The 21,270-nt window shown below is 33.5% G+C and overlaps 1 protein-coding gene across 6 annotated transcripts in view; it reads left to right on the top strand.

Moving 5' to 3' along the window:
- Positions 1 to 782: 782 nt before the first annotated feature.
- ADAM2 (ADAM metallopeptidase domain 2) overlaps positions 783 to 21,270 on the top strand; it is a 51,127-nt gene continuing 30,639 nt past the window's right edge. For 2 of the 6 annotated variants that reach the window (XM_054700903.1, XM_037526112.2), the window contains exons 1-10: positions 783 to 906; positions 2,037 to 2,113; positions 3,162 to 3,217; positions 4,513 to 4,591; positions 8,622 to 8,698; positions 9,109 to 9,277; positions 12,773 to 12,823; positions 17,281 to 17,352; positions 17,741 to 17,907; positions 19,190 to 19,271. In XM_054700903.1, the coding sequence (XP_054556878.1) occupies positions 852 to 906; positions 2,037 to 2,113; positions 3,162 to 3,217; positions 4,513 to 4,591; positions 8,622 to 8,698; positions 9,109 to 9,277; positions 12,773 to 12,823; positions 17,281 to 17,352; positions 17,741 to 17,907; positions 19,190 to 19,271 (885 nt within the window). In that variant the 5' untranslated portion in view covers positions 783 to 851. Of the gene's footprint in view, positions 907 to 2,036; positions 2,114 to 3,161; positions 3,218 to 4,512; positions 4,592 to 7,922; positions 7,986 to 8,100; positions 8,307 to 8,621; positions 8,699 to 9,108; positions 9,278 to 12,772; positions 12,824 to 17,280; positions 17,353 to 17,740; positions 17,908 to 19,189; positions 19,272 to 21,270 lie in introns of those variants that run through there. The other 4 variants (XM_037526115.2, XM_037526114.2, XM_037526113.2 and 1 more) reach the window with 4 other exon arrangements.

Here is a 21,270-nt window from a genome sequence, read left to right as displayed (position 1 = left end):
GCAATTTCATTATAGAAATATACCCAATAAAAACCACTATGTATGTTCATCAAATAGCATGTACAAGAAATAAAATAACCAAATATTTTCTTAATAGTTGCAACTGTAAATAAATCAAATGCTGATCAACAGAAAAACAGACGGTATTATATTTTCTAATGTGTAATAGTAACCAAGGAGGAAAATTATTGCTACTGACAATATGGGTGGATATTATGATTATCATATTAAAACAACTCAAACATAAAAGGGTACACAGTGATTGATTTCATTCACATAAATCTCAAACACAATGAAAACTGACTAATGGTGTTAAAGGGGATTCACTGTCAGTATAATCTGGGGGAGTTTTGTGACTCCTGTTTCTCCATTTGGCATTAAGAGTTAATTATCCTACTTTGTTCATATATATAATATCTATAGTCATGGCTGTACACATGTACACATGTATGAGCTATATATCATGTATATACACATGTATATGATATAGACTATTAAATTATGCAAGTGTACTGATATATATAAATTAAAACACAATTAAAAGTTCAATTATCCATTAAAGTTCACTTCAGAAAAGTACACGTTTGTTCCCTTGATGTTCTTTCAGGTTTGCCTGTGGAGATATTTTTGCTTCTTTTTAGCCTCAAAGCAGCCCTCAAAACAAACAAAACCTCCTTCAGTTTTAGGGACCAAGAAAGTTCACAGTGCACAGCGCACTGAACCCACCCCGCTGACCCAGCTCTGCTCTCAGTTCGCGGGGTGGGTGGTCCCAAGGCGTCTCCTCGCGCTCCCAACTGTCTCCTAGCCAAGCCAACTGTCATTATTTGGGCGACCATCCAGGACACCTAGCCATGCTGTGCTTTCTGCTTCTGCTCACAGGGCTCGTCGGGATCCAGACAGACTACAGTACGTAGAGAAAACCCTCTTATGTCATTTGGGGGACGTCAGCTTTCCTCTCGGTTTCCCTCTTGAAGGGCTGGATTACTCCTGGGGCAGTGCTTTCTTGTGGAGACTCCAACTATAAAAGCCTGAGCCCACCCCTACGTTGTCACCTTCCCAAGTTAAAAGCAACATCGGATGCATGGTGGGGGTGGGGGGTGAGGGGTGGAGGGTGGGGGGGGGTAGGGAGGGGAAGCGGGCTTTCCTGTTGGTCTTGCAGCCATGAGAAAGAAGGAAAATGCCATGGTTTTTGTAGCTTCATTCTGGTTGCATATATCTGAAGAGGTGTAAACCTATAAACCCCAAAGTCATATGTAGTGTTGTGTTGTTAACCAATGTTAATTCTGTAAAGATGATACCATTTTTAAAAAATGTTTGAAAATAAAATTTGATTACCCAGCTAGGTTTTCCCCATATTAATAAAAAACTCAGGAATAAAAGAACCATTTATGATAACAGTTCCAGTAATGATTATTCAATCTTTTTTTAATACTTTTTTTAAATTGTAGTAACTTTGCATTTTAGCAAAGTAAGTTATTGGTGTGTATCATTGAAAATCAACATTTGTATATACTACATTAAGTTAATCATGCAAAAGTCCAGTTCACAATATGGGAACTTTGTCTATAGAATCGAATGCAAATGTTACAGTTATTTTAAAAGTAGAATTTATAAAGAAAAAAATTAAAACTGCTTGTATATTCATAATCGAGGGTCAAATGATATTCTTTAACTGAAACATTGCATAATAAATACAAGGATTCCAACTCCTTTAAAAAAAATTAGAGTTTATTTTATCCTGCTCTGCAAGTTTTGACCTTCTGGACTTTGTAGTAGGACGGTCAAAAAAACCTGAATTTTTGTGCAAAAATCCTTTGGCCTCTTGCCTCAGGGTAACTACAATCTGCTTATTGAACAATATTCCTAAAGCAGAATACCTATTTTGTAGTTTTAGAAAGAACTGGGGATCAAAGTTACTTTAAAAAGATATAAATAAAGAAGTGGTATGTAGAATACTGTGGTATTAGAAGAGAAAATATTGAAGGAGGTTATGAGGTGTTAAGAGTTGCTATAATAAAATATTTTGCACCTTGCAGATTCTGAAAGACTACGTGTGCAAATTATGATTCCAAAGAAAATAAGGTCTATGACAACTGGAGGAGTTGAATCACATGTAATTAAACCCTAACATTTTCACACTCTAAAATCACATTACAGTTTTGTATCTAAGAAGTTATATCCATGTACACTTGCTACATTTTATATTTATACCCAATGGAAAAGCCCTTTGAAAATGAACCAAAATTAAAAATGTTTCATAGGAGTATGGTGCAATGATGTTATGATGTTTATTATCAAAATCCAAAATTCCATCTTCTAAATGTTTCCTTCTTAAGTGTCTTCAAATATTGACCAGATCCATCTAGAGATTTTCTTCTCACTCACCTACATATGGAAAATTTTTTGCTGTTTTTTGTCGTAAGCTATGGCTTCTTTACATGGAATGACACTCATTTGATTTAATGAAATGCTGTATGAATTTCTTTTGTATCTTCATTGCTAGTATGATATTCATTAAGTCTCCATGTTATTTTGGTTCATGATATTGTTCTTGAAATTAATTTAAAAATTTAATCTTTTTTCATTAATTCTTAGGAATATTTCTAAAGAAGTGAAATGTATTTTTTTAAACACCATACCTACCTTAATTTTTTTTTGGCTCAGTAGATATTCTGGTAATTTATATACAAATATCTCATTAGCAACCCTCAATTTAATACAGGGATTACAAGCTTAAATAGAATGCATATTTTGAAAGGAGTGCTTATTTATATAAACTTCAAATTCAATCTAAATAGTAAAAAATATGTGAAATTTTAACAGTATAAGAGATTTTTTTTTAAAGATTTATTTATTTATTCATTTGTTTGTTTGTTTTTGTTTGTTTGTTTATACAAGCACTGGGTACAGTCAGAAATGGATTGGAAGACCCAATAATATAAAGATATTGACTCACCCAATCTTTATATACAAAATTATTCATTTGCTAGATAATATTTATTAATCTTAAATATTTTCTTATAAAATATTTTAATATCAAATTTCATAGAAATGAACCAACACTGAATAAGTTTTCTATGTTTTACAATAATAGAGTACCTAAGATAATAGTTTTCCTAACATTCTTCTCACTTTTCCTTTTTAATATACTCTCCTGCCAGCTATCCTACAACATTACAATTGATGGGAAAATATACACCCTGAACTTAATGCAAAAGTAGGTGATCTACATTTTTACATTTCTTTGTTACAATAATTTACAATTATTGGCTATGACTATTATTATAGTATGCATTTTTAATATATAGTTTATAATTATTATTTATAATTATCCAGAATGAAATTATTTTGTATGTGTAAATGTTTCTAGGCATATTTGTGGTTTATTTGTCTCATATTTTATGCTTTAAAACCCCTCTTAATGCACAGGTAGGCCAACTGTTTTTTCTCTATGAAGTAACTATATAAGACATTTATACTTTTTAAAGAGACACTTCTAATAGCCAGCACTATTTACAATTAGCCAAGTTAGCACAATATCTAAGTGCCTAAGGACAGATGAGTGGATTAGGAAAATGCTACCCAACCATTAAAAAAGTATGAACTCACCATTCTTAATAACATAGAGGGAAATGTCAGGGATTATGCTAAGCAGAAATAAGTCCAAAAGAGAAAGGTAAATATCAGATGGCTTCACTTACATCTGGAATTTAGAGATACAAAACAAAGGGTTAGAGAAAAAAAAAACAAAACCAAATCTTAGATATGAGACTATAAAATTGAGAATACCAAAGGAGGAAAAAGGTGGACAGTTAACAGGGAAAGGGAACCCCATGGACAATGGTGAAGGACTTGGTGGTGATTGTGATGTGGTAACAAATCTGAAGAGGTGTGAAATTATATCTTTATATTATATGTGGCATTGAAAACCAGTGTTACCTCAATAAAAGAAGAAAAAAAAATCTCAGTTATATTGTTTTCATACAAGACTAATAATAGTATAATAAATAAGTAGATTATAAAATGTTAGATGGTAATATATGCTTAAGCAAAGAAATAAAACAAAGCAAGAATTAATGTTTGGAATGCCTGTACTTTGATAATTGGGAAAGTTGCACATTTGTATAAAGTTGTGATGACATCTCACTGAGAAGTTAGTTTATAAGTAAAGACTTGAAAAAGTTGAGAAATTGAATCATTTTAAAGAAATACTAGGCTGTGGGAACAACTTGTGCAAACACCCTGAGGCAAAAGCTTTCCAGCAATGCTTACAAAACAGCTAGGAGAACAGTCTGACAGTGAAGTAAGTGAAGAGAGGTTTAGCAACTAGATTTTTTTTAAAGTGAAATTAGAACAGGATTTACCTGTTGAGAGGCTCTATCCCTCTATTATTCCCTTACTCTTTTACTCTGCCTCCTTACTTGTAGTAAAGTGTATATATATATATATATATTCAAAAAAGAGCTTAGGAAAATATTTTCCATTAAGTACTTTTTCCCCTTTGTTTTGCAGAACATTTTTACCTCACAATTTTAGAGTTTATGCTTATAATGGCTCAGGAAGTAAGAAACCTTTTGAACAACAGTTTCAGGTATAGATTTTGCCTGTTTTACCTTTGTCACATGAATTTCTGTGATCACCTTAACTTAGGGTCCACACATTACTAAAGCACAAAGAATCAGAGTTGTGTGTTTGTGTTGATTTTTTTTTTTAGCACAATTCAACAATTTCATGCATATTTAGGATTATATTAAATGTTTTTAAATTTGAAACATCTGGAACTTTCATAATGCCTATAATTGTTAAAATAATGAAGTACGCATAGATTTGCAGGGATCCCACCAAGCCTGAGATAATGTTTTCCCATTTATCTTTACCCTACCCTTTGCATATTGTTATTTTTTTTCATTTACATTTCTGATTTTCATGTAGTAAATCAAACAATACTTTGAAATTAAAGTACTTTTATACAAACTAAGCTTTTAACAGAAGAAATAGATATGTTGCGATACTTTAAATTTTGCCCAATAGAGTAGGCAAATATATGGGAGTCATCTCCATAAATATATAAATAATATATACTGTCAATCAGTGTTATCATTTATATATGTGTACATGTGACATGTACTTGTGAATGTGTATGTGAGAGAGTGAGAAAGAGACAGAGACAGAGTTAGAATTGGAGAGACAGAAATACACAGGACAACTTAAGGACACAAAAACATTGATTCAAAAGAGCACCTGTACACCTATGTTTATTGCAGCACTATTTACAATAGGTAAAACCTGGAAACAACCCAAATGCCAGAAAATAGATGACTGGATCAAGAAGATGTGGTATATATACACAATGGAATATTATTCAGCAATCAAAAAAGATAAACTCATGTCATTCACAGCAACATGGATGGAGCTAGAAGGAATTATGCTCAGTGAAATAAGCCAGAAGGAAAAAGAAAAATATAAGATGGTTTCACTTATAACAAGAATATAGGGGAACCAAATAAGACATCAGTGTAAAAAAAAAATAGTAACAGTACAAAACACAACAAAGCAAAAACAGACAATTACAAATCAGACATACTACAGGGGAGGAGGAGGAGAGGGATCAGAGGGAGTAAGGAAGGAGAACAGGAGACTGTGGTGATGGTGCATGGGTGCCTTGGGGAAGGAAATTCTATGGGGACTCAATCTGAGGGGGTGGGGGAAAGAAAATATCATTTAAAAATACCAAAATTAAAAATTAAAAAAAATTCTTCTCAATAATTGGTAGAGGAGATGGTCACTTAGCAAAGATTTTACAAACTTAGATGGAACTATCAATTTTACAATTATTTGTAGAAGACTGTACATAATAGTCACAACATACATTTTCTTTTCCAGTACAAATAAAGCTTTAAATAAGATATGATAAAGTAAAGCTGTGCAAGAAATGATAATGATAAAAATAAGATAAATGATGAGAGAAGGAAATTATAAAACAATAATAACATACTTTTATCCCTTATGAAAATTTTATCCTATGCTGACCTAAAAATAGTTTATTGATTCCCAGTTTTTCCAATCAACCTATTTATGATGTAAATACAACTTATAAATTTTTCCAAATAATCAAAAACATTATCTTCCAGATAATAAAATTCACATTTAGAAGGAAGTATAATAAGCCTTGCAGAAAAGTAAAGGTATTTTACTTTGATCTTATAAAGTGTGATTAATACAGATGAAGAGCTGTTTGAGTATTTGAGGGGAAAAATATGAAATAATCCAATATGATGATATGTCAGTGACATTTTTTAATAAGTTAAGAGACTGTTTTGGTCTGTGTCTAATTAACATAAAGAAATAAATCCATTATTTGAATAGAGGAAGTTTAATATAAAGAATTTTAGGCTATAATAGAAATTTGAATAAATAATATGAAGTAAAGTGAAATCTGAAGAACATAGGAGTTCCAGATATAAGAAACAACCAGTGACACAGAACTAGGATAACAAAGACAGTCTAGAGGGAGAGGGTGTGAGAGGAGAACATAGCAGACTATGGTGGAGGATTATGGATGCTTTGACGAGTGTGGTAAGGTAACATATCCATGAAGAGGCATGAACCTGTACCACATCAAATACTGTGTTGTAAACCATTCCGTCTTCTCATGGTCTCCACTCCTTACTGGTAACACATCAGTACTATCTGGCAAGGGAAAAATAATTAAGTGGCCCAGATTAATTTGCACAAAGCAGGCATGTGGTTAATTTGAAACTGAGTAGCATCAATAACTAACATTTTACAACTTTGACTACTCAGTTTCGTTTGACTACTTAGCACTCTCCTATCCACGTTTAAACTACGGTAAAACAACAAGATCACCTTACATTTCTATATGTGTTCGTTGGCTATATGGAAACCATACCTTACAAATAATCTCATTAAAATATCATCCCAGACTTGCAGCTTAATGTCTTTCAAATACCATGGTAAGTATTTAGTAGCCTACTATTCTTTTCAATTAGGCCAACTGCTACTGGACAATAATGGATGTGATAAAAACTGTTCATTTCAAACACATAAATCCATTGCTGTACTTCATTTGCTGACAAAGAGATTCCTGCGTCACACAGCATGGGATCACTGACTGACTATGAATCTGAATGATTAGATTTCCTGGATGATTAAATGTATAATCTACATTTACTTTAGTTAAAGCCTCTGTTGTTTCCCTGGGCAGAAAAGCAAGGAGCCCTTATCTCTTGACTGCATTGACTTGGAACTCAGCCACAACAAGAAGTATCTGGAGGAAGCAGGATGAGAAATGTGAACATCTTGCTCCTCCCAATGAGAATTCCTGGCTGCACCAAGTCTAGAATATTTCACTAAGCTTGTAGGGGTGGAGGGAAGGGACAAAAGTGTAGTTTTTACTTAAAATATCATAACTCTCATTTTTTGCCTATTTTCATAATTTTTCTTGAATAGCTATTTATTCATTTTCTCTTTGACTCATTTATCCTTAAGACCATTTCCAGAGGAATTTAATAGTTGTTCACCTGAAATTTTCATCCATTTCATTTGGGAGCAGATCTGTGGAACTCCTCATGCTGTTATATCAGAAGTCAATTTTAGATATCTTAATTTTTGAAAAATAATTTCCCTCAATATATAATACTGCATACCAGGACATTTTTCTTCTCAGCCTTTTCTTTTCTTTTATGTCATTGTTTCCTAGTCTCCTGACACACATATATGTGTATACATGTATACCTATTATGCACATGTATACATGCATGTACACAGATAGGTATATATGTTTATATATGTGCATGTATACACACATATGTATATAATGGGCAATGATACTTAATATGTGTATGATGAAAAGTATCATTATTCCTCTGAATGTTATGATTGTTATGCATGCATTGCTCTAGGTGAAGATTTTCTCTTCATGTCTGGTTTTCATCGAGACATGAAGTATGATGAGTATCTTCATGGTGAGTATCTAATATTCTGTGCAACAAGCAAAAAAGTAATAATGAGAATAAGTAAAGGCTATTCAGATCTTGCCATAGCAAAAGGAGACAGTCACTATCACTTGCATTTTTGCAGATAGTCAAAGGCAGACAGAAGAGTACGAAAGTTGTATATAGAAGAAAAAAGAGAAGACTTTCGGGTTTGCCTTGATTGGCGCTTGTTGGCATAAGAAAGCTTTATGTGGGCTAACTGGAAGTGAAATATTCTGTCATTATTTAGGAGTAAATATTAGGAGTGCTTTCTCTGGTTGATCCTAATTTAGAAGCAGGGGCAAAAATTAGGTAAGCTCACAGTTTTTAATCAAGTTATAGCCGTTTGTTACATAAATTATTATATATTGTTATATGAATTGTTATACAGATTCCTGGCTCATTGCTTAGATGGCAATATTGCTGCATACAAAGTCTGACTTCGAACAAGATAATTTTCTGGGCTATTTATTGTCATTGTCAATAAGGGGGGTTGATTTCCAGGACAATTTACTACAGTTTACGAGTATTTGACACATACATACTAATGCATATATATTGTATATATTTAAAGAGGTTATCTTTAACATGGATTATTCTAATATATATTTTATTTTTGTTTTTCAGAATTTTTGCCATTACCAAGGTTATATTGAAGGTTACCCAAATTCTATGGTCATCATTAGCACATGTACTGGACTCAGGTTGTGATATATAATTTTATTATAATAGAATAAAATATATTTTTAGAAATGATTTTTAAAATTTTAAAATCATAATAGGGGTTCTAAAGTTAGGCTGAATTTATTGTGGGAAACTGTCACTGGCAAATCTCAGTATTGGGATCTTGCACAGTTTTCTATTTAACCCTAGCTAAGATTTTTTGATATCTTTCGAGTTCATGACATATTAATTGCTGGGCAAATAGTAATAGTAGCACCATTCTGTGCTACTCAGTAAGTTTGTGGAGTCTCAGTAACTCTTTCCCATCTTGCCACTGAAGACTAAGACCAGAAGTAATCTCCATACTATTTTAAAAATATTCATTAGGTGGTATCTTGTGAATTTTTCCAAGTTGCATTATTTGATTTATTCACCTTTTTAAAATTTATAGGGGCTTACTGCAGTTTGAAAATGTAAGTTATGGAATTGAGCCCTTGGAACCTTCAATCGGTTTTGAACATGTGATTTATCAAATAAAACATAAGAGTGAAGGTATTTCTTTATATACTGAGGAAGATTTTGAGCCAAGAGATATGCCCTATAAAATACAAAGTGTAGAGGTAGGTAAATGAGTAAACTATATAGTTATTACTACACAGAAATTTAAGCAATGTTTTTCTTATAAATTATTCTTTAGATAGATGACAGGCAGATAGATAGATAGATAGATAGATAGATAGATAGATAGATAGATAGATAGATAGATAGACAGATAGTAAAATGTGCCAAAATTTTCTTAATTTATATTGTAAGCCTTGAAGTTACTCTTTCGATTTTACAGAATTCCAAGTGGCAACACTGTTAGTTGCAGCTCTTCCTGAAGGGTGGATCTGCTTTACTAAATGTCCCTCAATTTAAATGTTGATCTTATCAATAAACAATAATAAAGACAGAAAATAAAACCTTCAAAGACACATCCAGAAAAGTGTTTGATCAAAAATCTGACATTTGTTGCCCAGTCAAGTTGTCAGATAACACCACGATTACAAAATTTATTCTTATGGATTTCTCATTATTTGTTGGGTTTGTATATGGCTTTTTTATCCTGCAAAGTTATTGAAATTGTTTATTATATAGCTCTTTCTTTTGGAGTCTATAATTTTCTACGTACAAGTGAGGCCATCCTGCAAAAGACAGTTTTTTATATTCCTTTTCAATTAGAGTAACTTTCATTTCTTTTATTACCAAATAAAGAATTTCTTGTCCTGTCTCAATTTTAGGAGGGAGTCAGTCCATCTCTATTAAATATGTTAATGATATAACAAAAATAAAAACTTTCTGTAACCTTTGGCTTAACTTTATACTCTGATAAAACATTTTCATTTCTCATTAATTTTTCTCCTTTTTTTTTTTTTTTAGTAGGAGAACTGGGGTGTAGGCCAGAGGTAGGAAGGTGAGAGGATTCACAGAGACAGAGTGGGGAGCAGAACAGGCAAATTTACTGAAATACACTGCTGAGGGGAACAGAGGGGCTGAGAGACAAGAGAGGTCTGCTGTGCTATGTGGATTAGCTCCCTGGCAGGGAACTCAGGCCACAGGGGTAATAGCCTGCGATTTAACCCTTAGGCCAGGGAGACCCTCATCCTATTTAATTTTTTCTCACTTTCCCTTAAATACAATTTAAATATTGATATATTTGTTGTGTTTCAGGTTATTGTTTGTCTTGCTATGTTTTGATGTCCCTCTCTCCTTTCAAATATTTTCCTGAGTTACTTATCCCATAGTGAACAAAATCCTGGCCCAAGTTAAACAAAATTTACAAATCATCTTTCTCTCTCTCTCTCTCTCACTCTCTCTCTCTCTTAGTTATCTCCTAGCTATCATTTATCATTGTCAAGAACCTCCTCACTCCCTGAATGTTCTTATTTTTTTAGTTTAATCTGAGAGAAATCATAGTTTATTTCTTTTATATATGTGTGTGTGTGTGTGTGTGTATATATATATATATATATATATATATATATTTACAATGTGGTTCATTTTTGTACAATGTTTGATTTCTCCTCTCAGGTATAGTCCCTGTAAAATTCCCACCACCAAGTCATCAGTGACCCATAACCGTAGTCTCTTGTGCTCTTCCTGCCCCTGTGTTAATTCCTCTCCTTTTCCCTCCCAGACTGAATGTCTCTGATTTATAGTTGCCTGCTAGTTTTGTCATTTTTTTTCCTGATCCCTTATTTAGTACCCCTATATTCCTCCTTCTGACTTATTTCACTGAGCATAATCCCTTCCAGCTCCATCCATTTTGCTGCAAATGCTCTTACCAATGACATTTGGCATCTTTTAAAGGTTTAACTTTTTAATTATATTGCACTTGGTTCACCCACCAGGGTCTTACAACTTTCTTTCCTAGATCAAAATCTTTAGTGTCTTCTTGGATAAATCACTTTCAAATGATCTTTATTTTGCATATAAATAAGTCTTGTCACCATATATGGTTTTTTTTTAATTCTTTTGATGCCCAACACCTGTCCACCTTGTAATCATACACAATCCCTGGCATTATTTATGCACATTTGTCTTAAGTTGTCTTAAATTTTTATTTGGCTAAAATGGATGATACATCTTTTCTCAAAAAAGCTTATTTTTCAGTATATGAGAAAAATAAAATAATATAAACTAAGTATTGCCATTCCCAACCTCAAAAAAAGGATTGCTTCAGAAAATATTAGGCAACTAACTTTTTTTTTTTTTTTTTTTAAAGATTTATTTATTTATTTGTTTATACATATAAGCACTGGGTACAGTCAGAAGCGCGGGAGGGTGAGAGAATTCACCAGGGCCAGAGCGGGGAGCAGAGCAGGCAGAAGGACTGAAGTACACTGCTGAGGGGAGCAGCGGGCGGCAGGAGAGGTCTGCGCGCCATGTGGGACCCTCCTCTGGTGGCCGGGGAGCAGCCGGGGATCGAACCGCAGCCGCAGAGGCCGCGGGCAGCTTCGCAACCCAGCGCTCAACCGCTGCGCCACCGGGGAGGCCCTAGGCAACTAACTTTTAGTCTGCTGATAAAACAAGGAAATAGCTTTGAATCTGTCTACATATTAATATAGTGCTTCTCTTAATTTAAATGTTCTCTGATCTTCCACTAAAATACATTATTTCCTTGGCTTGATGAAAGGATGGATTTTGATGAAAGTGACTTTGATGAAAGGATGGATTTCTATAGGCAAAACTATCCTGAAACATTTATTGCTTATTTTGGATGGAAATTAAAATCATGAAGCATTTGATGCTTAATTTTGCATATACATAATAAGTCAGTTGGTCAATAAGGGGACTGCATGTTCATTTTCACTTTTACTTTTTTTAATTACTAGGATTATTATTTTTAGGATATATCTACTAAATACCAGATTTCTTGCTACCTCTTTTTATGTTAAGGAAAACAGTTTAACTGAAATGGGATTAACTTGGATTTTCAAGAAATTAAATACCAATATAAAAAGGAGAAATACACGAGCACTGTAATAACAATAATACAAGTTTTCTCTATTTCTGAAATTTGATCCTCTTTCTCTGCTTCTCTATTTGTTTAGTGTTTATAGATGGTGTATTATTTTATTAAAGATTTATTTTTATTTATTTATGCATACAAGAGCTGGGGTGTAGGCCAGAGATGTTGGCGGGGGGGTGAGGGGTAAGAGGATTCACCAGAGACAGAGTGGGGAGCAGAACAGGCAGATCTACTGAAATACATTGCTGAGGGGAGCAACGGTGAGACAGGGAGATAGGAGAGGTCTGTTGCACCATGTGGTGAGTAGAACAGGTGCTGCAGTGGCTGCCAATAGCTTTGATAGCTTCTTAGTGCTGAGACTTAACCCCTTGTGCCACCAGGGAGGCCCTGGTATATTATTTTAGTAACATAACTAAAGCATTTTGTGTTTTAGCATATAAGTATTGTGAGTTATCTACACTATAAAATGTAGATTTTTCAAACTGTATCACAAAGTAATAATACAACTAAGGTATTAAATAATTTTTCAATTTTTACATGAAGTGTGTTTTGTGTCAAGTTTTAAAGGTTTTATGTCAAATGTTCTATGTCAATTTTTTTTCAGACACAGTTCTCTCAGTACATAGAAATGCATATTGTAGTTGAAAAAAATTTGGTAAGTATATTCTGATTTATTTGTCTTAAGTCAATTTACATAATAATGGGGGCTAAACAGTAAGTTGGAATACTAACACAGGACAATTAAATGATACATTTTTTCTTCCTTGATTCATTTTAACTGACTACTATCAGTCATTACTTGGAAACCAAGTCTATTTTTTTTAAAGATTTATTTTATTTATACAAGAACTGGGGTACAGGCCAGATGCGTGGGAGGGTGAGAGGATTCACCAGAGACAGAGCTGAGAATAGAACAGGCAGACTGACTGAAATACACTGCTGAGGGGAGCAGCGGGTGAGACAGAAGAGGTCTGCTCACCATGTGGGTTGTTCCAAGGCCTGTGGGGATCAAACCAGCACTGCAGAGGCTGCGGACAGCTTTACAGCCCTGCGCTCAACCGCCTGCCCCACCAGGGAGGCCCCCTAAGTTTATTAATTTTACACAAATCATGAAAATTAAAGCAATTGTTACCTTTAGATTAGTTTCTTAATTTTTATTCATCCTTCATCCCCCTAAGCTTGGCAGCCACTCAACTGTTTACTGTCTCATTAGTTTTGTTTTTCAGTATGTGAAGAGGTTGAGATATATAGTATGTAGTAATTTCAAATTGGTTTTTTTAACTTGGTGTAATGGGCATTTAACTGTCCTTCATTTATTTCATGGTCTGATAGTTCATTTGTTTTCTCACTGAATAATGTTCTTTTGTATGGATGAGTTACAGTTTATTGATCATTTAACTACTGAAAGCCATTTTAGTTATTTCTAATTTTGAAAATTATGAATAAAACTGCCATAAATGTCTTTACAGTTTTTTTAAGATTTATTTTTATTTATTTATGTGTACAAGAAATGGGGTATAAGCCAGAGGTGTGTGGGGTGAGAGGATTCACCAGACACAAACTGGGGAGCAGAACAAGCAGATCTACTGAAATACACTGCTGAGGGAAGCAGTGGGTAAGACAGGAGAGGTCTGCTGAGCCAAGTGGGTTAGCAAACTGGCAGGGGATTGAACTCAGGCCACAGTGGCTGATGATACCTTGATAGTGCTGAGACTTTAACCCCTGTGCCACCAGGGAGGCCCCCTTACAAAGTTTTATGTGTGGAAATTGGTTTTAATTCCTTTGGGCAATATCAGGTAGTACATTCATATGACAACAGCACGCTTCATTTTATAAGCCAAAATGCCATCCAGAATGACTGCAACTTTGCATTCAGTACTCCATTGTTTTCTATTCTCTGAAGTTTCTGCCAAAAAATTGGTTGATAATCTTCTTTGTATGTAAATATTTGCTTTTCTCTTCCTGTGTTCCATGTTCTCTTTCTAGCTTTTGACATTTTTGGTTACAAAATGCTTGATGTAACGTGTTAGAGTGGGTCTCTTTGATTTATCTTTCTTGGAATTTGTTCTGCTTTCAGGATTTATAGGTTCATATATTTCCTCAAATTTGCAAAGTCTTTTGGTTATTGTTTCTTCAAATTATCTCTTTTTCTCCTTTGACAACCAAAGTTCATATATTGTTCTGCATAATGGTATCCCGTAAGACCTTCTTTTTCCCTTCCTGATGTTACGACTATATGATTTAAATTGTCCTGTCTTCAATTTCATTGATCTTTCTTCTGCTTCTTTAAACCTGCTTCAAGTAAAATTTCAATTTTGTTACTGTATTTTCAGTCCTAGCATTTCTGTTTGGTTCCTTTTTATAGTTTATTTAATTTTGCTCTTATTCTAACTTTGTTCAGATATAATTTTCCTAATTTCCCTCAGTTCTTTGTCTGTGTTTTCCTTTTGTTCTTTGAAGATATTTTAAACAGTTATTATTTTAATAAGTTTGTCTAGTTAAGTCAGCATTTTCTTAGGGATGGTTTCCCTCAATTTATTCTCTCCCTTTGAATCACACTTTGTTGTGTGCTTACCTTATGACATACTTAATGATTTTTGTCATTCTAAAATTCATATATCAAAATACATACAATATATAATGTGATAGTATTTAAAGAGTGGAGCCTTTGGGAGTTGCTTAGGTTGTGAAGTTGGAGCTTTCATGAATAGGATTAGTGCACTTATAATGCAGACACCAGGGAGCCACCTTTGCCATGTGTAGACACACCTAGAAGATTGTCATCTGTGAAAAAGGAAGAGAGAACTCTTCAGACACCAAATCTCCTGGCACATTGATCTTAGATTTCCCAGACTCCAAAATTGTGAGAAATAAATACATAATAAATGTATAATAAATCTATAGTATTTTTTGTTATAGCAGCCCAACCTATACAATATACCTAGTGATTTTTGTTGAAAATTTAGCATTTGAAAAAAATTACTGCTCATATTTTTTGTTGGTGTTGTGTTTTTATTTTATTTTACTTTTTTCAGATTGTCTCTGTTCCAGGGAAGTCCTTCCTTGATTAGTTGGGCTTGCTCTCAATCTAGGGTTCAGACAAGGTGAAATTTCAGGATGTTCTCAGGTTTTTTATGAGCATATGTCTTGCCTGGGCCTGTGTGTCACTTTGTGAATTCCACTCTACATAAATCTTCATTTCATTATCTCAATTTCAGAATTGTATCACCCCAGCATTTCCTCATACCCTTTGATGTCCTGTTGTCCACCTGTAAATCTCTTGCCACAGGCACCTGCAGGTCTTTCATATCCCTAAAGTTTTCAAATGCAATGACCACTGCTTTTTGCTGCCTGAAATTTGATTTAATTCCAATTGTTATTTTGCTTTAATTTTCCTTGCATAGGGGTTGAGTCACCATAGACACTCTTATTATTAACTTCATGGAATGTATTGTCTACATGTTCTTCTTTGCTCTTTGTGGTTTGAGTCTTACATCCAAGTCTAAAATCTATTTTGAATTTACTATGTGTATGGAGTGATCCAGTTAATTCTTTCATATATGGCTGACCAGTTTTCCCAAAATCATTTGCTGAAGAGATTTTCCTTTCTTCATTACATGATTTTGGTTTCTTAGTCATAAGTTAGGTGTTGAAATATGTGATTTATTTCTGGATATTTGATCCATGTGTCTATTTTTGTTTTAATACCATTGTGTTTTAATTACCATTGCTTTAAAATGTAATTTAAAATCAGGCAACATGACATGCCCATTTGTTTTCTTTTTTAAAAAATTGCCTTGTTTTGTATATATTATTTTGTGTAATATAGCCATTTTATCAATATTAATTTGTCCATTCCATGAGAACAAGAACATCTTTCCGGGCCTCCCCGGTGGCGCAGCAGTTGAGAGCTGGGTTGCGAAGCTGCCCACAGCTCTGCAGCACTGGTTCAATCCCTGGCTGCTCCCCGGCCTACGGAGGAGGGTCCCACATGGCGCGCAGACCTCTCCTGCTGCCCCCCTCAGCAGTGTACTTCGGTCCTTTTGCCTGCTCTGCTCCCCGCTCTGGCTCTGGTGAATTCTCTCACCCTCCCGCGCTTCTGACTGTACCCAGTGCTTGTATAAATAAATAAATAAATAAATAAATAAATCTTTTGGAAAAAAAAAAAGAACATCTTTCCATTGCTTTTATCTTCTATTTCTTTCAATCCTGTCTTATGTTTTTCAGTGTACAGGTCTTTATCTTTGAGTAAATCTATTCCTAGGCATTTAATTCTTTTTTGAAAAGATAATGGGATTGTTTTCCTGATTTCTCTTTCTGGTAGTGTGTTATTTGTGTATAGTAGTTAAAGAAATTTTTGTATATCAAGTTTTTAGGCTGCCAGTTTTTTTGTATTCATTTCTAATAATTTTTTACTGCAGTCTGTGGGGTTTTCTATGAATATTTTCATGTTCTCTGCAAATGGAGATAATTTTACTTTTTCCTTTCCAATTTGGATACCTTTTATGTCTTTTTTGTGTGCAATTACTGTGCCTCAGAATATCAATTCTATATTAAATAACAATGGTGAGTGTCAACATCCTTGTTCTATTCCTGACCTTGGAAGAAATTATTTCAGTTTTTCATCACTGAGCAAGATGTTGGGTGTGGATTTGTTGTGTATAGCATTTATTCATTCCATTTTATTATTTTTGTCTTTCCATTTTTTTGATGTGGTATATTATGTTCATTAATTTACATAATTTGAATCATCCTTAAACTCTAGATTAAATCCATTCGCTCATGGTGTATGACTCTTTCAATGTATTGTTAAATTCAGTTTGCTAGTATTTTGTTCAGGATTTTTATATCTATACGCATCAGAAATATTAGCCTGTAATTTTCTTTTCTTATTGTTTCTCTGTCTGATTTTGATATCAGGCCAATACTGATACGTAAAATTTGTGTGCTGAATATATATCATGTAATTTATATGATAAGTAACAATGTTTTAAAACTAATCATCTGATAATTTAAATAAGTTCTTACTTTACTATATTCAGTTTTAAACAGAACACTAATTTACTATTAGGCATTACATGTTTAGATCTAAATGGTAATTATATTTTTCAGTATAATCATATGGGCTCTGATACAGATACTGTCAGTCAGAAAATTTTCCAGTTGATTGGATTGACCAATGCTGTAAGTGTTTGCTTTTTAGTACTTTCACATTTTGTTTGGTTTACTGAAAAAATCCTATAATATCTTATGACATTGACTAAATATACATGTTGTGTGAAATACAGAAAAGAAAATAGGAATAAAAAATAATTTTACATACTTAGTTTATTCTAAGAATTAAATAAAGAATTTATCAGGGATTTACTGAAAGATAAACATTTAAAAATATTAATGACTACTTGTTTTATTAGTAGTTTTTATTTCTAACATGTTTTATGACATACAATCCTGACATATAGATTATTTGTTTAATATTTTTCATTAGTACATATTGTTCATATACACAGATGAATTCCTAAATATTTTAAACCATATTCAAATATATTTTCTGTATGTGTTTTTTTTTTAGATTTTTACTTCATTTAATATTACAATAATTCTATCTTCATTAGAACTTTGGATAGATGCAAATAAAATTCCAGTAACTGGAGATGCTAATGAATTATTACACCGATTTTTAAAATGGAAAAGATCTTATCTTGTTTTACGTCCACATGATATGGCATTTTTATTTGTGTAAGTATATCTTGGCATTATAAAGGTTATAAAAGAAACTGTCTCCTAATTTGACCTATTTCTAAGTACTTAAAGGTTGATAAAGAAAATATTTAGGGGACCTCCCTTGTGGCGCAGGGGTTAACGACAGCACTATCAAGCTATTGCCAGCCACTGCAGCATGAGTTCGATACCCTGGCGGCCAGGGAGCAACCCATAGGGCACTGCAGACCTCTCCTGTCTCGCCAGCTGCTCCCGTCAGCAGTGTACTTCAGTAGATCTTCTTGTTCTGCTCCCCAGTCTGTCTCTGGCGAATCCTCTCACCCTGTACACCTCTGGCCTACACCCCAATTCTTGTATGCATAAATAAATCTTTTTTTAAAAAAGAAAATATTTAGGATCATTTTTTCTCATACACAATATCATGTCTCAATATTATTTTTCATAGTATAGGCTTCATACAAGAATTATTGAATATTTATCCTATTTATAGTTTGTAATTAATATTCACTCCAATCTTACCATATGCATTCTTACATTAGTGTATAAAACATAAAATGCCCCTAACAATATATGCAATATTGATGTCTGAAGAAATAAACATATCTGAATTATATGAATAGCTAATTTAGTGTTCTTATTCTGTATGTTAATAAGAAAAAACAAAAATAACAGGAAAGTGGAAACTGAATTTTACACACTAATATCTCTAATATACTACAATCATATTGTGCTGAATTTAAACCACATATATGCCTCTGTTCTATTTAATAAGCCATCTCATTTCAATATGCAGAACTTATCCATATTTTATTTTTATTAAAGTAATTTATAATTACAATTATAATATTTTAAATTATTTTCTCTTTCCCAATTATGTCATAACTTTGCATGATTCAGGCAGGCTAATTATATTTGATTAAAGGGAACTTCTATCCATAAGGTTAGTCTGCTCATTTATTAACTCCATTGCCTTAATGTTTTAATTTTAAGGGATTCAATTATATTGATATTTTAAGAATTATTTTTTAATTTAAAAAATACTAGATAAAATAATCTTCACACTTTCTACAATTTTGCTAGAATATACTTTATATTTGTTTTTAAAATCTTTCTATTGTTTTCCAAAAAATCAGAGAAATTTAGTTACTTCTTATCTTAGTTACACTAATAATGATAGTTGGAAATATCTAGGAAGGTAATATAAAAATATATACCTCAAGAATTATTTGAGGAAAATTAAACATTAAAGTATGCTTCATTTTACAAACTTACATATTTATTATCATTTTACAAACTTAAGTTACAGAGAAAAACCAGATTATGTTGGTGCAACCTTTCAAGGGAAGATGTGTGATGGACAGTATGGAGGAGGTGTTGCTCTGGTATAGTATAGCATAATTTGTTTCATTAAGATGTAGAAATATTATCTGTCTAGATTAATACACAATTAAAGATTTTCTTATTTCTAAATCTTTTAAAGCATGCATAATGATTTTAAGCATCTTTTCCCCTATTGCTGATAGAAATGTTTAAACTACAAGAAGTCTTCATTGAATTTAATTACAAATTCAACTTTTTCTATTTTCCTCTAATGAGCCCAAAAATATCCTTTAAAGAAAGTTGTATTGTATTTTAGTTTTGTAAAATGCTCATAAGAGGCTATATATTCAATACTTAATCATTTATTAATTTCAATTCCAAGCTTAGATTTTGTACATTTTCTTAACTGGGTAGATAGCATAATTATAAACCATACAAATTTTGAAACTATCTGTGCCAGAAAGAAAAAGAAAAACACCGGATGGTCTCACTCATAGCAGGAATCTAGAAAACTTAAATAAGGGACCAGGAAAATGAATAACTATAGAAAGTGAAAATCAAAATCAACAAAAAACTATGAACCAGAGACACTTTTTGGGGGTGGGGGGTGGGAGGGGAGGGATTGGGGTCAAAATGGGGGGGTTGCAATTGTATGGGGAATATAAAAATAAAATCTATTATTTAAAAAAAAAGAAAGTTTCATGAGGGGCCTCCCTGGTGGCGCAGCTATTGAGCACTGGGCTGCAAAGCTGCCAGCGGCCTCTGCAGCGCCGGTTCTATGCCCGGCCACCGGGCAACAGACCTCTTCTGCCGCGCCCGCTGCTCCCCTCAGCAGTGAATTTCATCAGTCTGCCTGTTCTCATCCCTGCTCTGGCTCTGGTGAATTCTCTTACCCTCCCGCGCTTTTGACTGTACCCAGTACTTGCATAAATAAATAAATAAATCTTTAAAAAAAATGTTTCATGAGGCAGAGGCAAAGAATAACACAAACACACTCATTGGAAATTTTGACCTTAGTAGATAATCTTGGAGTGTTTAAAATCAGTCTTTTGTTGTCTCTATCTCATAATACTATGGTTATTCTGACATATAGAATTTGCCCTTTTAGAAATTTTTGTGTGTTTTTACAATTTCTGCTAGAGTTGAGGGAGACTATGCGTGATACTCTTTAAAAAAAAAAAATATTTATTTATTTTTGTATAGAGGAACTGGGGTGCAAACCAGACGTATAAGGTGGTGGGAGGAGGGTTGGTGGGAGGATTCACCAGAGGCAGAGTGGAGAGCACAACAGGCAGACATACTGAAGTACACTGCTGAGGGGAGCAGCGGGGGAAACAGGAGAGGTCTGCTGTGCCATGTGGGTTAGCTCCCTGGCCAGGGATTACATGCAGGCCATAGTGGTTAGCCTTCCTAATGGTAGTGCTGAGGCTTAACCCCTATTATGTTGGGAAGCCCCAACATACTACTCTTGTTTCAGTGAACTAGTTGAGTGAAGCTAAATGATGATATAAAAAACTAAACAATCAAATGGAGACACAAATTTCAGCTTTGAAATTTATAAATCAGAGTTTGGGAAGCATGAATTGTATTTATGGACAAGTCATTTACTTAATTTCAAAAGTTGAACTTTGACAGATTTACCCATTCACAAAAGCAACAATGAAAAATCACTAGACTCTCACATGGATCAGGACTTCAACTAACGAACAAGAAGGAAAGCAGAGCTCATTTTCGCTAAAGGCAAGCTAGCTACAAAGAGGAAGGAAAAGCTGTTGCTTACTGAAAATTGTGTCAATTACGGCTAGTGGTTTCTATAGTGAAAGGAACAATTAGAGAATAAGTTTTTCTAGTATTCTCTTTTTTATTCTCCATCCTTTATTGGGATAAGCATTGCTGGACATTTTGCTGGAAAAATCAGCAGCAACCAGTGCTCATAGGAGTGAGATGTTGAAGAAAACAGTTGAAAATTTGCCTTCTGATGTCTAAAGACTCACCACTCTCTCTACCTAATCTCCTAAAACTATGGAATAAATTCCTTCCAATACTCTTCATTCCAAAAAG

The sequence above is a fragment of the Talpa occidentalis genome, unplaced genomic scaffold (assembly GCF_014898055.3).
Source record: "Talpa occidentalis isolate TD23 unplaced genomic scaffold, MPIMG_talOcc4v2.1 talOcc4.4, whole genome shotgun sequence".
Taxonomy (NCBI): Eukaryota; Metazoa; Chordata; class Mammalia; order Eulipotyphla; family Talpidae; genus Talpa; species Talpa occidentalis.
This window is presented reverse-complemented; position numbering and strand designations above follow the sequence as displayed.